Below are 17,014 nucleotides of genomic sequence, written 5' to 3' on the forward strand. Positions count from 1 at the left end.
ACAGGAGGGAGCACAGGCAGGACAGGAGGGAGCACAGGCAGGACAGGAGGGAGCACAGGCAGGACAGGAGGGAGCACAGGCAGGACAGGAGGGAGCACTGGCAGGACAGGAGGGAGCACTGGCAGGACAGGAGGGAGCAGTGACGGGACAGTAGGGAGCAATGACAGGCTACAAGACAGCGGGGTCCGGGATGGTACAGGAGTGACAGGGATGTAGGATACAGTGATAAAGGCAAAGCATAGTAAGGAATAGTGATTAGGGGCAGTAGAGGCACTATGGGGAATAGGGAGCATTGAAAGACCACAGTAAGGATATTGGAGAGCCGGGACAGTACTGAGGAGTGAGAGGGGAAAGGGGCAGTCAGGGACATCACCAGTGACAGCTGACAAGAGGGCGGAAGACGGATGTCTGGGGACCAGTCAACGAGCTACTCGTCTTGCTACTACTGGATCCTCCGGCGTGTCCCTACCTATGTCTTCCCCCTGCAGGGAGCCACCGGTCTCTGTTTTCATCATTTCGCCTCCGGAAACACCGCCACATCCTCCGATCCTTCTCCAACCTTACGAATCCGCACTGCGCAGCCGCCGACTCTTTGCCACGCCCATCTCCACGTGTATGTTCACAACAACCACGCCTACTCGCCTCGCTTACCTGTCGTAGTGAAGTGGCGGCAACGTGGCTCCATCCACCACTGACGACATGAGCGCTCATCAGGATTCCCACGTGGTGGTGTTTCTGACAGTAGGGCGTTCTCAGCGGTGACGTCACCGAATCATGTGACTAATTCCCGCTTAATTCCTAGCGGTTGACTTTCTTCTATAGCTGTCAGGTAGTTTTTACCTCATAGACAATAATGGACAGACGACAAAAACGTTATCACCGTCGGCATGTGAAGACGCAATTATCTCTAATCTGGCCCTTAAAGGATATGTCCGATTCTGCGACCAATTTCTTTCTTGGTGCCAATATATCTAAAATGAAAAGTGAAGCCACAGGCTTTGTTAACCCCTTGCCGCCGCAGCCATTTTATTATTTTAATTTCCGTTTTTTCCTCTTCGCATTCAAAAAGCCATAATTAATTTTTATTTTTTGTCAACATGACAGTATGAGGGCTTGTTGTTCGCGGGACTACTTGTTGGTTTTATGGCACTATTTAACCCCTTAAATGCTATGTACACCTTTGAAAACTTTTTTTTTTAAAATAAAAATGAATCCGTGTAATTGGTGCAACTTTGTAATTACATTTTATTAAAAATTATTTTTACATTTTGAGATACAGCTGCTTAGCATCCCGTATACAGAGCAGCTGTATCCAGCGCTGAGACCTGAATCCGTCAGGTCAGCGGGACTGACAGGTTCAGTGACAGCGAGGATCCACCTGTTGATCACTTAGATGTTATCGGTAACAGCTCGATCCTGCATGTCAGAGACACAGGGCCAACTGACACAACCCGTCAGTCCCGATGACCTGACGGATTGAGGTCTCATTGCAAGATACAGCTTCTCTGTATACAAGATACAAAGCAGCTGTATGTCAAAAAGTAAAAATTATTTTTATTGAAAAAATAAATAGAAAGTTGCACCAAACACACTGATACACATTTTTATTTAAAAAAAAAAAGCTTTTTCAAAGGTGTACATAGCCTTTAACAGGGAATCAAGTGCATGTAAGAATAGTGTACACGCACGTCCTTCTGATCTGTGATCGCTGTAAGAGACCTGCTTAACTCCGATGCTGGCTGTTTAACCCCTTAATGTCACGGTCAATAACGATATTGGAAGTATACATCTCTACGGCGCATGCTAGCTCCTGGATGATGCTGCTCTTGTCACGGTCTGTGGTTATGTGAACCCACTAGGCCGCACCGCCGCAGCGGGGAGGCAGCTGGCCAAACAACAGAGCACCCAATCAATACAAAGTCCAGCATAAGGCCTTATTCAAACGAGCGTTGCACATCTCGGACGTGAAAAACTGTAGTTTTTCACGTCCGAGGTGCATCTGTGCCCGATGCTGCGGGATGCGATGTCTCGCATCCCCCATAGATGAGAGTCTATGGAGGGATTCGTGATGCGTGAAAAGATAGGATATGTCCTATTTTCCCACGGACCTTTCACACGGTCCGTTGAAACAACGGCTGTGTGAACGCCCACATTGAATTACATAGGTCCGTGGGACGGCTGCTGATTCAACGGCCATCCCACGGATGTTTAACACGCTCGTGTGAATTAGGCATAAGGGTACCTGAATAGTCCAGACAGTGGCAGAGGCCATAGCACGGATGGGACTGGATGTGGCAGGTTGCGCCAGACGTGGCGGATGACAGCAGGTGCAGCAGGACACGACTCCAACACTAGACAGGACTCCGGAACCAACACAGCACAGGAACAGGTAGTAAGGCACGGGAACAATTGGGAACAGGATAACACAGACGGACCATTTGCAAAGACTAACATGGGAATTACAACGCTCAAGGGTAGGGCCCCTTTAATAGTTCAGGGAGATTCAGGGCTGATTTGTAATAAAGTTCATGTGTGCGCACTGGCCGTTTAAGACCGGGCACGAGCGTGCACACGCACCCTACGGGACACAGTGGAGCGGAAGTGAGTACTGGCGTCTCCTAGGAAGGAGATGCCGGCCAGCACTCATGGATCCATGGACGCGGCCGCCGAGGGGTAAGTAGGAACGGCGGTCCGCGGCCGTGGACGCTAATCTCCTGCCTTCCTCTCTGCTGTTCGCGGCCTCCCTCGTCGCCACTCTCCTACTATGTCTCGTGCACTTCCTAGTGCACATGCTGACTTCCCTTGTCTTAGAGGGCCAGTTTGCGCCAAACAACCAAGCTTTCCCAGGGTATGAAAGGAACCGCCCCCTGTCCACCATTGCCTGAGCAATTAGGTTCAAACTAGTTCATATAGTGATACCCTGACCTCTTGTTAGTAACCCATGACAAACCTCTGCTGCCTGCCCTGACCTTTGGCTTTACCAGCCGTGAGTGCCCGTCTCCCGCCTGTCCTGACCTTTGGGTTTACCAGCTGTGAGTGCCCGTCTCCCGCCTGCCCTGACCTTTGGGTTTACCAACAGTGAGTGCCCGTCTGTCGACTGCCCTGACTTTTTACTATACCTCACATTGCATTCTGTCTGCTGATTTTGTAAAAAACCTGTTTACGTTGGTTATTGCCAAGGGAGACTACTCCAAGGGCAGCGACCTGGTGTGCTCCAGTAGCGAAGTCAGATCACTTTGCAAGGCTGGGTTCACACACCCTATTTACGGACGTAATTCGAGCGTTTTAGCCTCAAATTATGTCCGAAAATACGGCTCCAAAGCGTCGGCAAACATCTGCCCATTCATTTGAATGGGTCTTACGATGTACTGTGCCAACGGTCATTTTTTTTACGCGCCACTGTCAAAAGGCGGCGCGTAATAATGACGCCCACATCAAAGAAGTACCTGTCACTTCTTCAGACGTAAATGGAGCCGTTTTCCATGGACTCCATAGAAAAACAGCTCCAATTACGTCCGTAATGGACGCAGTGAAAAACGCCTGCACATGCCATTACGTCTGAAATTACAGAGCTGTTTTCAAGGGAAAACAGCACTGTAATTTCAGCCGTAACGGAGGCTGCCGTGTGAACATACCCAAAGGGTTAAAGGGTGAATACCTGGTGTTCCCTTAGACTACGCTGCCCGGTATAGCCGCTAGCCTGATAAGGAGACCAGTCCAGTCTTGAAACGCGTAGCACTCATTTTATGTATTTTATTTTCTAAAAAACTTAACAATAAATGGATAACGGATTACTTCTTTAGTAGCCTAGAAATCTTTGAATCTATACCTGCGACCTTTCACCGACGGGACCTGCTGGACCTATTTGCACTGGGGAGAAACAGCACCGCTCAGTGTGATTCCCCTTTTTTCTACTGAACTCATAACCTTTGGCCAACGGAACCCTATGGGTCACCGGAAGAATCCCAGGCTGCAGACCTCCCTGATTCCATCCACCAACAAGGACGTTGTGCTCCCAACGCTACCAGGTGAGCACCGTTCTTATACCTGACTTTATATTCCAATCACCTTGGGATGGTGCACCATGTGTGTCGTGTATTTTTTTTTTTTCTCTATAGTTATTGACAGAACAAATTGTTAGAACAAATATTGATTCCTTTATACAAACAGAATCACATGTCCTGAGAATTTAGTGCAAAAATTGTTTAGATATAACTATACAAACAATTCAAAGCCAGTTATTAATTTGTAAACAGGGGCGTAGCTAAAGGCTCATGGGCCCCGATGCAAAAGTTCTAATTGGGCCCCCCCCCCGCAAACTTCTCATGGCCAACGGTCCGCAGCTTTCAGCTGCATCGCTGGGTCTCCTGAGTGACCCAACAATGCAGCACTAGCAGCCGGGGCGTCACTAAGGCTGGGTTCACACACACTATTTACGGACGTAATTCGGGTGTTTTAGCATTGAATTACGTCCGAAAATGCGGCTCAAACGCGTCGGCAAACATCTGCCCATTCATTAGAATGGGTCTTACGATGTTCTGTGCAGACGGTCATTTTTTTTACGCGCCGCTGTCAAAAGGCGGCGCGTAAAAAAGACGCCCGCGTCAAAGAAGTGCCTGTCACTTCTTCAGACGTAAATGGAGCCGTTTTCCATGGACTCCATAGAAAAACAGCTCCAATTACGTCCGTAATGGACGCGGCGAAAGACGCCTGCACATGCCATTACGGCTGAAATTACGGTGCTGTTTTCTCCTGAAAACAGCACCGTAATTTCAGCCGTAACAGACGCTGCCGTGTGAACATACCCTCAGGGCTTAAAATGTCGGAAATAGCCCCAATACATATGTGTCCACCCCAAAAAAAAAAGTGTGTATAGGAGATAGCATAGCATATCTATAGCACTACGACCCTATAAACTATGGATAGGATTAGATACATTGGCTCAGCAGACAGTATCACACATGATATGATTAGATACAGTGGCTCAGCAGACAGTATCACACATGATAGGATTAGATACAGTGGCTGAGCAGACAGTATCACACATGATAGGATTAGATACAGTGGCTGAGCAGACAGTATCACACATGATAGGATTAGATACAGTGGCTGAGCAGACAGTATCACACATGATAGGATTAGATACAATGATTCAGCAGACAGTCTCACACATGACAGGATTAGATACAGTGGCTGAGCAGACAGTATCACACATGATAGGATTAGATACAATGACTCAGCAGACAGTATCACACATGATAGGATTAGATACAGTGGCTCAGCAGACAGTATCACACATGATAGGATTAGAGATAGGGCCCAGCAGACAGTATCACACATGATAGGATTAAATACAGTGGCTCAGCAGACAGTATCGCACAGGATAGGATTAGATACAGTTGCTCAGCAGACAGTATCACACATGATAGGATTAGATACAGTGGCTCAGCAGACAGTATTACACAAGATAGGATTAGATACAGTGGCTCAGAAGGCAGTATCACACATGATTGGATTAGATACAGTGGCTCAGAAGGCAGTATCACACATGATAGGATTAGATACAGTGGCTCAGCTGACAGTATCACACATGATAGGATTAGATACAGTGGCTCAGCAGACAGTATCACACATGATTGGATTAGATATAGGGCCCAGCAGACAGTATCACACATGATCGGATTAGATACAGGACTCAGCTCGCTGACATTGCGGCTCCAGCGCTGGACCCAGGAAAGATAAGAATAATAATTTTGCTTCTTTATGTGTTACGGATTATTTTTGTGTGTTTGTGTTTTTTTACAGGTTCGGTTGTTGGACTTTGGATACGAGGACTTTAACCCCTTAAGGACACAGCCTATTTTGGCCTTCAGGACACAGCCGATTTTTGCAAATCTGACATGTGTCACTTTATGTGGTAATAACTCCGGAATGCTTTTGCCTATCTAAGCGATTCTGAGATTGTTTTCTCGTGACATGTTGTACTTTATGATACTGAAAAAATTTTGTCGTTAAATTCAATATTTATTTGTAAAAAATACCAAAATTTAGAGAAAATGTGCAAAAATCTGCATTTTTCTAAATTGTAATGTATCTGCTTGTAAAACAGATAGTAATACCACACAAAATAGTTACTAGTTAACATTTCCTATATGTCTACTTTATGTCTGCATCGTTTTTTGAACGTGCTTTTATTTTTCTAGGACGTTACAAGGCTTAGAACTTTGGCAGCAATTTCTCACATTTTCAGGAAAATTTCAAAAGGCTATTTTTTCAGGGACCAGTTCAGTTGTGAAGTGGCTTTGAGGGCCTTATATATTAGAAAATCCCCATAAATCACCCCATTTTAAAAACTGCACCCCTCAAAGTATTCAAAACAGCATTCAGAAATTATTTGAACCCTTTAGGCATTTCACAAGAAATAAAGCAAAGTAGAGGTGAAATTTACAAATTTCAATTTTTTTTTTACGAAATTCATTTGTAATACAGTTTTTTCTGAAACACAGAAGGTTTTACCAGAGAAACGCAACTCAATATTTATTGCCCAGATTCTGCAATTTTTAGAAATATCCCACATGTCCTAGTGCGGTAAAGGACCGAAACACCGGCCTCAGAAGCAAAGGAGCACCTAGTGGATTTTGGGGCCTCTATTTTATTAGAAAATATTTTAGGCACCATGTCAGGTTTGAAGAGGTCTTGTGGTGCCAAAACAGTGGAAACCCCCCAAAAGTGACCCCATCTTCGAGACTACACCCCTCAAGGAATTTTTCTAGGTGTTGTGATCGCAATTTGAGTCACGTTACGCCTTGATCTCCATGCAGGTTCAAATCAGGTGGGGGGGGGGGCGAGCTGCTCGGAGAAGTAACAGATACACTGAGACGTTTCTCAAGGCAAAATACTTCTGACTTTATTTAACTGTAGTGGTCGCTTTTATAGCGTCAGAACAAAAACATTCCATAACATATGAGTCATCTGTATATTCAATAAAACCCATTGGTGGAACACAAGGTATTCCCTTTTATGCTTAGGGGGGTTGGTCAAGTGATTGACTGCCATCTGTTCGCAATTTCAAAAGAGACAGCAGAGCAGCTGCAAACTATTTCTTCTCTTACCCTTTCTAAAATACCCATTCTACTGTAACACATGCTCTCCTCTATAACATTTCACTCCTTGGGGCCCCAGATACATTATACATATATTTATTCCATAACAATCCCTCCTTTTGTGATTTTACCAACACCTAAATTCCAATGCTACTTCTATCTCCTGATAGCAAGGCTTCGATCCATTTCTTCACTTGATTCACACAGGTATGTAGGTGGGGTAATCTCACAACACTCTTTCATCATAATGTATAGGCCTCTGTTTGAATGCTTCCCTTATTTTGCAAAATGCATAACAATTGAAACATGTAAGCAATATAAACAATATTATGAAACATATCAAGGGTTGGAATAACACATGCAGTATCTTAGTGGCAGTGGGGGAAAATCCTGTAAATATGTCATACCAGTGATGGGCACTGGCATCTTTTATTGCTGACGATAAATGTATTACTTCCCTAGCTGCTATTGTAGCCAATATTTTCACTTTACTTAGAGTTACATTATGGGCTGCTATCAATTTCTTTACGTCTTTAGACTTTTGTAACACTTGTTTTAACTCTTCCAGTGGCAAACTAAAATTTCCATAGGGCAAAGGTTCAGGTACCCATACAGTGGACATTATTTCTTCTAAAGTAGGCAGGAACACTATAGTTTGGTTCCCCCAAGTCAAATGCGTCACATTGTATAGACATCCTGAAAATGGTCCTATGAGATTAAACTGGCTAAGGGTCTGCTTGTTGTTAGTTATTAAACATACATGCTGTGGACCTACTTCAATATATACCTGTAGGTTAGCTTCTGGGATTATAGTGAGTGCGTATACATTATCCTGGTGCTGCATTAGACAGGGTTCATATATCCCTGACTGTTCATTACATACATATCCTTGCTCTGTTAATTGGCACAAATCTATATTCCTTGTCTTATTTTGAGAATCTATGTGTGTTCCTTTCATTTCCAGGATACAATATTGTCCTAATAATGTCACCGGATCAATCATTACCATTGGCATAACAATAAATTTGCATAATAGAGTAGGATTTTTCACATTAAATGCTATTAGTCTTCCTGCGCACCATTTAGGTGTACACTCAGTATACTCAGGCTGTAACAATAACCACGTATCATTTCTCTCTCCTATGGGCAGAATGTCTGTCCATTGCCTAACATGACTACTAAACAATTTATTCTTAAAATTATTCATCTGTTCTTGTTGCCACATCGTTTTAAGCGTACATACTGTCCAATTTACAAAGGTTGATACATTCTGTAATGTTCTATATTCGGTTAGCATACTTTCATTAAAAACATTTAGAAACAGTTCATCTATAGCTAACCCTTTTTGCTGTAAGTGAAAGGTAGTAGGTAACCATGAGGCACCTCTCCTTAATGCAGTAGATGTGTCATCTCCCACTGAGTTTAATTTGTTCATAACTGTTTCTAACTGTATACCATTCAATACTCCTAATCCCGTTCCTGCCCCTCCTAATAGCGTGTCATGCCATTCTCTTTTTTGTCTATGACAGCTGGGGGATTCAGGGAAGGAAATATTGAAGTGTACATTATTTTTCTGCTGTTGGGTTACAGCGCTCTTACAAGTGTGTGCGATTCTTTCCAGACTTTGTACTGTTATATGTGGCTTAAAACTATCTCTTAAAATTGTTATCAAGAATACAAAATATCTTCTATTTCTTATTTGGCTATTATTCATACATAATATCATCCCATCAGTTTCTTTTATTACAATCGTAGAGTTGAGCCTCTCCTTGTTGCATCTTTCATAAATCTTATTTATCATTTCATTTCTATTTTTACTGGTTGTATATTTCTGTAGATACTGTAAATCTGGTTCATAACAACAAAACAACAGCCGTCTCTTCTTGTATGCTAATGTTGGCTGTTTTGTCTATGTGAAGGTACACAGTCCCTCCATGTGGTCCTTTTCTCCAAGTCCCTTCGGTTGTAGTCACATTTGTAGTATAACACGGGGCATTGGCCTTACAGGTGTAGTTACCCTGCTTTCTATCCACTGTGGCATTCGCCCACCCTGTCCTGAACTGTTCCAGTGATTCTGTACTGATTACGTGTACAGGAGTAGCAGTTCTGCCTTTTTGTATAAGAGCACACGCAACAACCGCCGCAACAACCGCAAAGATCTTCATTCTTCTGGCTGAAGAACCTTTTTACAATGACTGGCGTGAATCCAGCTTGCCTTTCCTTCGAGCTTCATTGAGGTGCTTGTAACGAGTAGGACTTGAAAAGGACCATCAAACCGTGGCTCAAGGCTCTTCCTCACGTGTCTTTTGACAACGACCCAATCTCCTGGTTCTAGCTTATACGTCAACTGAATCAGGACCTGGAATGGAAGCAAATACTTGTGCATGCACCTTAGTCACTTGTTTGTTCAGCGTTTATACATAATCTGTTAGTCTACCATACTGCATTTGGAGCACCTGTGGAAAATAACATCCTAATCTGGGAGCCGACCCAAATAAGATCTCATATGGGCTGAGACCTGTTCTTTTTGTGGGCGTGTATCTTACTGAGAACAAGGCTAATGGTAGACACTCGGTCCATGGTTTCCCGGTTTCTACCATTGCTTTTTGGATTTTCAATTTGAGAGTCCCATTTAGTCTCTCAACCTTCCCACTACTTTGTGGATGGTATGGTGTATGTAGGGCTTGACTTATGCCTAGAGCTGACAACACATAGTTCATGATTTCACCCGTAAAATGAGTTCCTCTGTCGCTCTTGATCACCTCTGGAACTCCATATCTGCACACCACCTCGTTGATCAGTTTCTTTGCTGTGGCTACGGCTGTAGCTTTGGTTACTGGAAAAGCTTCTGGCCATCCTGAAAAGAGATCAATACAAACAAGCACATACTCATAGGTACCAACTTTGGGTAGTTGAATATAGTCTATCTGCAGTCTCTGGAACGGATATATAGGTCTGGGTGTGTGCTTCTGTGGTACTTTTACAGTTCTTCCAATATTATGTGTTGCACAGATCATGCATCCTTGTGTAAAACTGCTGGCCATCACACTAAACCCTGGAGCATACCAGGTTTTGTTAACCAAGTCCATCATTGCCGTTTTTGATTGGTGAGTCGCTCCATGTGTTATCTGGGCCATCATTGGGAACATTGTCTTAGGCAGGCACAGTTTATTCTGGCACTGCCAGAGGCCATCTTTTCGTAGCGTTGCTCCTTGGGCCGTCCACTTGTCTTTTTCTTCTTCTGTTGCTTGTCCTTGAAGTTTTTGCAGTAGTTCCGGGCTTACAGCTGGTCTTGTTTCCTCTGGATCTTTTATCTGACATACGGCTGCTAACACGGGTAGCTTCTGTGCTGCTTGCTTTGCCGCTTCGTCTGCCGGGCATTTCCCCTTTTGTCTCTGGTGAACTCACCTTAGTGTGAGCTTTAATTTTTACTACTGCTACTTCTGTGGGTAACATCAGGGTCTCCATCAAGTATTTTACAAAGTCTGCATTCTTTACAGGTGTACCTGCAGAGGTCAAAAATTGTCTAGCCTTCCATATGGGGCCATAATCGTGTGCAATCCCAAAAGCATATGGAGAGTCAGTGTATATATTTGCTGTCTTTCCTTCTGCATGTTGGCATGCTGCTGCCAGGGCCTTAAGCTCCGCTTCTTGTGCTGAGCGGGACGCTGGTAAGGAGGCTGCTTCTAGGACTACATCTTCGGTGGTTACTGCATATCCTGTAAGAAAAGATCCTTCTACACAATACCTTGAACCATCCACAAAGAGTATTAGGTCTGGGTTTTGGAGTGGGGTATCTTTTACATGTGCAAACCCCACTGTTTCCTGGGCCATAAAATCATGTTCATCAGTTTCAGGCAAAAATTGTGACCATACTTTACCTACGTCTTCTCCCCCTTGCTCCAAAGGCAGTAAGGTAGCTGCGTTCAATGTAGTACAGCGGTGTAAAGTAACCTGCTCAGGAAGAAGAAGAGCACAGGTTAATCTCAAATGTCTTGCAGTGGACAAATGCTTAGGTTGTACTTGAGTTAGAATAGCAGTAATATACAAGTTTTGTTTTGCCTTCTCCCTCATCTAAATCCATAAAGACTCGTGTGAGTGATGTCACATCGCCTCCTGTGTAACTTTGCTGGAGGGGGATGGTCTCTTACACATAAACCAAAATTGTACCTGATCAGTTCCTTCACCCTTCCCCCCTTTGTGGACTCTGCGAGAGTGATGTAGCAGAGTTCAAAACTACATCTCAACATAACACTAATTTAACCCCCTGTAATGTACAACAGCCTGAAACAAAAATGACTTTTTCCTGACAAACATTTGATCTTTACAATGACATAACTCATGTGTGAAATCAAAAATAGAACAATTGTAGTTAGTTATTCAATAAAACAGAAAATATTATCTCTGATAACATTAATTACTGCAAACCAATAAACAGTATAACGGTGGGGGGCACATACATTTTCAAAACCCCGTGTCTCACAGTATCTATAGTTTAATACATCTGAATTATCAAAACACATGAAATCTGATCACATCATAACACATAAATATCGTAACTTTTATAACCAACAGCGCTTGCGCAAAAGAGAAGAAATGTATTTCGGTTTGTAGACATTACTGATATATATATATCTCAGCAGTGCATATTGAAATCCCTTTGTCTCATCAGCCCTGCAGACTGCACCCAGTCAGCCCCCCTCCTCCTCCTCCCAAACACAGCACACTTTAGAGGGGAGGGAGGGGGGTCACAAACTCGCAGCTTCTCACAACTTCTTCTCTCAACTTCTCACAACTTAACACTTTCAATGCCGGCAAAACAACATACGTATCTGCAATCATTCATCACACCATTGTATAAGAATTATCTACGTTAATGTTTAACCGTACAATCTGTCGGCCACCATCTCTATATTATGATGATGCGTTGTTTCATCAGTGAACTAGACTGGAACTTCTGTAAAATAGAAAAAACACTACAAATGACAAAATTAACAAGGTGATTATTTCATACTGGTTTGGATGGGCCGGGCGTGGCCACATCAGGGGCAGGGGGGGGCAGCCTCTCCCATTGGAAACAGTGCGCAGGGGGTTTCCCACCAACAATGAGGACACACTCAACATGAGGTACGGACGCCATTACCGGGCGTCGGCTGGTCCTGTTTTCTAATACATACAATATGACACAAAGTCATACAAAATATCTATATCAGCATTCAATGTTGTGTCCATTCATTTCAAGAACAAGATTACATTTCTTATATCACCAGCAGCTGTTCTCCACCTCCCCCTTCTCTTGTCACACTAGTTGATTCTAAATTATACCATATGGGAATTTACTATAAGGTCATTTGCAACATTAAAACAGCTACTACTTCTATCACTTCCTTTGCTTTAAACTTTACTTTATAAAATATGAATTTCCTCTGACAACCTCCTCGTACTACTTCTTCTGACACTTTTCTCCATGCTTCTGCTTTCCCCTGTAACTTTTTATCTTTCAACCATCCACGTTTTGTGTCACAACATTCATTCCATTTTTCTGCGTCTAACCGTCCATGGGATTCTAGACCACATGCTTTCATTAATTTTTTTATTTTTTTTTATTTATTTATTTATTTTTTTGTTCCCTGCGTTGCCTTTTTACCTTCTCTTTCTGCTACTGCCTGTTTGGCTGTCAGTCCTTGTGGGTGCTCATCTCGTCATAGGAACACCAAGTTCCCCATTGACTCTTATTACAGATTCTAGCTGACAGACGAATTCCATTCTCATCTGTTTTAGACCGTTTCTAGTCTCCGTACTTAATAGGGACACCAGTTCCCCATTGTCTAGTTATAAGTGGTCGCCTAAAAGCAGACCCTAAGTTATGTAGGGGGTAGTTTTCCTGATAATTTCTGGATTTACGATCCCCTAGTAAGCTTACACCCTTTTAACAGGTGCTTGCTCACCCATATGCCATACCTCAAACTCTCGTTTGCCGTGACTGTTTCCCATAGCCCTGCTATGATGGAGGGGACTCTTACCCTTCTCTCTCAGTTTTTATCTTCACTAACAAACACTATGGCTATTGGCTGTTAGGGAAAGTCCCACACTAATCCCCTCAAAACCCTTTTAAACCTTCTTCTACTCTGGCCAGAGAATTAAATTCCTTTTATAACTAGCTTACTTTCTTCTTATTCACTTTAAACACCACTCAAGGAGATATCCTCCACACCATAACAGTAATATGACAAATATTCCTGATCCAAATAATAAGGAAAACGTAAAATCAAGCTGTTCATTTGACATGCCGGATTATCGGATTGCAGAAAATTCTGGAATTTTGAGCTGAAAATCAGTGCATGATAATCCCCGCAAGTACCTCAATGCTGTACACACATTTTCGGTATTTTGCCAGATTATCAGATTGCACAAAATTTTCGATTTTCAGGCTAAAATTTAGCCTATCATAATCCCCGTAGTCACCTGAAGCATGTACACATGTTTCTGGTAATTTGCCGGATTATCGGAAGTTTTTTCCCAAAAACAATTTCCTTATTCTAAAATGCATTTGTGACACAAAACTGGGTTTCTACAACATTCATACAAATACTGCCATGGAGATCAGGCACTTTATCCTGAGGGTAGGATTACATATAGACTTGACCAGATTTTTACACTAAAAATACCCTCATGTGGCCCCTCTATTCCTCAGGAGTACTACCGGGAAGGTGACCTACCAGACAGGAAGGTGCAGAGCAGAGTTTGTAAGAATTAAGTCTTCTTACCTTGCTGCAGCAGTGGTCTGCACGTTCCTTCGTCCGGGTGGTCGCCATTCAAGTCCCGGGAGATCCCCTAGGTGGGGTGCCGTCCTTCTGGTCAAGTCCCTGGTTCGGGCGCCAATTTCTGTGATCGCAATTTGAGTCACGTTACGCCTTGATCTCCATGCAGGTTCAAATCAGGTGGGGGGGGGGGGCGAGCTGCTCGGAGAAGTAACAGATACACTGAGACGTTTCTCAAGGCAAAATACTTCTGACTTTATTTAACTGTAGTGGTCGCTTTTATAGCGTCAGAACAAAAACATTCCATAACATATGAGTCATCTGTATATTCAATAAAACCCATTGGTGGAACACAAGGTATTCCCTTTTATGCTTAGGGGGGTTGGTCAAGTGATTGACTGCCATCTGTTCGCAATTTCAAAAGAGACAGCAGAGCAGCTGCAAACTATTTCTTCTCTTACCCTTTCTAAAATACCCATTCTACTGTAACACATGCTCTCCTCTATAACATTTCACTCCTTGGGGCCCCAGATACATTATACATATATTTATTCCATAACAGTGTATAGTTAGCATTTTTAGCCCACAGGTTTTTTGCTAAATTTATAGGAACTTGTCTGTGAAAATGAAAATCTACTTTTTTTCTGAAAAAACATACGATGTTTTCGTTTTTACACGGAATAAAGGAGAAAAAGCACCCCAACATTTGTAAAGCAATGTCTCCCGATTACGGCAATACCCCATATGTGATAATAAACTGCTGTTTGGACCCACGGCAGGGCTCAGAATGAAACGAGGACCATTTGGATTTTGGAGCGCAGATTTTGCTGGAATGGTTTTCGGTGCCATGTCGTGTTTGCAAAGCCCTGGAGGGACCATAACAGTGGAAACTTCCCAAAAGTGACCCCATTTTGGAAACTACACCCCTCAAGGAATTTTTCAAGAGGTATAGTTAGCATTTTTAGGCCACAGGTTTTTTGCTAAATTTATTGGAACTGGTCTGTGAAAATGAAAATCTATTTTTTTTTTCTGGAAAAACATACGATGTTTTAGATTTTACAAGGAATAAAGGAGAAAAAGCACCCCAACATTTGTAAAGCAATGTCTCCCGATTACAGCAATACCCCATATGTGGTAATAAACTGCTGTTTGGACCCACGGAGGGCTCAGAAGGGAACGAGGACCATTTGGATTTTGAAGCGCAGATTTTGCTGGAATGGTTTTCGGTGCCATGTCGTGTTTGCAAAGCCCTGGAGGGATCATAACAGTGGAAACTCCCCAAAAGTGACCCCCATTTTGGAAACTACACCCCTCAAGGAATTTTTCTAGGGGTATAGTTAGCATTTTGACCCTACACGGTTTTTGCTGAATCTATGGGAATTATGCCGTGAAATTGAAAATCTAATTTTTTTCTAATAAAATGTAGTTTTAGCTCAGATTTTTTCATTTTTACAACAGATAAAGGAGAAAGAACACCCCAATATTTGTAAAGCAAACTCTTCTGAGCACATCAATACCCCATATGTGGTAATAAACTGCTGTTTGGACACATGGCGGAAGTTAGAAAGGACGGAGCGCCATTTGACTTTTGGAGCTCAAGTTTTGCTGGAATGGTCACTGAGGGGCCAAAATAGTGCAAACCCGGCAAAAGTGACCCCATTTGGGAAACTATACCCCTCGTGGAATTTATCTAGCGGTATAGTGAGCATTTTGACCCCACAGTTTTTTTGCTGAATTATTGGGATTATGCAGTGAAAATGAAAATCTACATTCTTTCCACTAAAATGTTGAATTGTTTTCATTTTCACAAGGAATAAAGGAGAAAAAGCGCCCCAACAATTGTAAAGCAATTTCTCCCGAGTACGGCAATACCCTATATGTGGTTATAAACTGCTGCTTGGATACACCGCAGGGCTCAGAATGGCAGGAGTGCTACTTGGCATGTAGATTTTGGTTGATTGTTTTTTGGGCGCCATGTCGCATTTGCAGAGCCCCTGAGGTACCCGTACAGTAGAAACCCCTGAGAAGTGAATCCATTTTGGAAACTTTACCCTTCAGGGTAATCATCTAGGGGTGTACTGAGCATTTTGATCCCACAGGTGTTATAGGAGAAAAAACAACACATAATTTGTTACCCAATTTCTCCCGAGTACGGCAATACCCAATGTGTGGCCCTAAACTGCTATTTGGGCACATGGCAGAGCTCAAAATGGAAGGAGTGCCATGTGGCTTTTAGAGGACAGATTTTGCTGGACTGGTGTAGGGGCGCCATGTCGCATTTGCAGAGCACCCTTAGGTACCAGAGTAGAGTGTAAAACCCTGAGAAGTGACCCCATTTTGTAAACTACACCCCTCAAGGCATTTATCATTTGCCTGGATATATGACAGGGCTTAGGAGTGAAAGGCGCATGTGAGACCTATTATGGTGATTTTCGCAGCATTAGCCCACAATGGCAGGGCTCTGGGGTCAAATAGGAAAACAAACCCCCAAGTAGTGACCCCCATTTTGGAAACTGCACCCCTAAAGGCATTTTATAAAGGGGTGTAGTGAGCATTTTGACCACACAGGTTTTTTTTTTTCTATTAGAAATGAATACTCAGTGGATGGTGCAAAGTGAAAATTTCAAATTTCCACAGGTATGTGCCATTTTAGTGCACAATATTTTGTGCCCAGTTCGTGCCACTGAAGCCAAGTGCTGCTTGGGCACGCTGCAGGGCTCAGAAGGGAGGGAGCGCCATTTGGCTTTTGGAGCGTGGATTTTGCTCGCTAGTTGTTCTGTTTGGGGTATTGCTGGTATTTGAGTTTATGATGTGGGGGAATATGTTATCTGTGCGGAGTACATCAGGGGTATAATAAGAGGGTATAATAATGGGGTAAATAAATAATAATCCACAGATATGTGGCCGGTGTCACACTGATAAATGGCGCCCGATATTATCCGCTTTTGGACACTTTGCACATTTTGCATCGCCATATTCTGAGAGCCAAAACGTCTTTATTTTTTCTCCCCCGGAGCCGTGTGAGGGCTTATTTGTTGCGGGACAATCTGTAGATTTCATTGGTAACATTTTGGGATACATGCGATTTTTTTGATCACTTTGTATTTCATTTTTTTGGCAAGCCAGGTGACCAAAACCTGCAATTCTGAT

The 17,014-nt window shown here is 43.1% G+C and overlaps 1 protein-coding gene across 5 annotated transcripts in view; it reads right to left on the minus strand.

The window, feature by feature from the left end:
- Window positions 1–741, minus strand: part of SLC36A4 (solute carrier family 36 member 4) — a 230,948-nt gene extending 230,207 nt beyond the window's left edge. For 2 of the 5 annotated variants that reach the window (XR_012881278.1, XM_075851472.1), the window contains exon 1: window positions 470–610. Coding sequence is in view for 4 of the 5 variants with exons in the window: in XM_075851472.1 (XP_075707587.1) it covers window positions 470–515 (46 nt within the window). In the remaining variant the exon portion in view is untranslated. Of the gene's footprint in view, window positions 1–469; window positions 616–651 lie in introns of those variants that run through there. The other 3 variants (XM_075851470.1, XM_075851471.1, XM_075851469.1) reach the window with 3 other exon arrangements.
- Window positions 742–17,014: the final 16,273 nt, after the last annotated feature.

Source organism: Rhinoderma darwinii, chromosome 2, assembly GCF_050947455.1.
Source record: "Rhinoderma darwinii isolate aRhiDar2 chromosome 2, aRhiDar2.hap1, whole genome shotgun sequence".
NCBI classification, from domain to species: domain Eukaryota; kingdom Metazoa; phylum Chordata; class Amphibia; order Anura; family Rhinodermatidae; genus Rhinoderma; species Rhinoderma darwinii.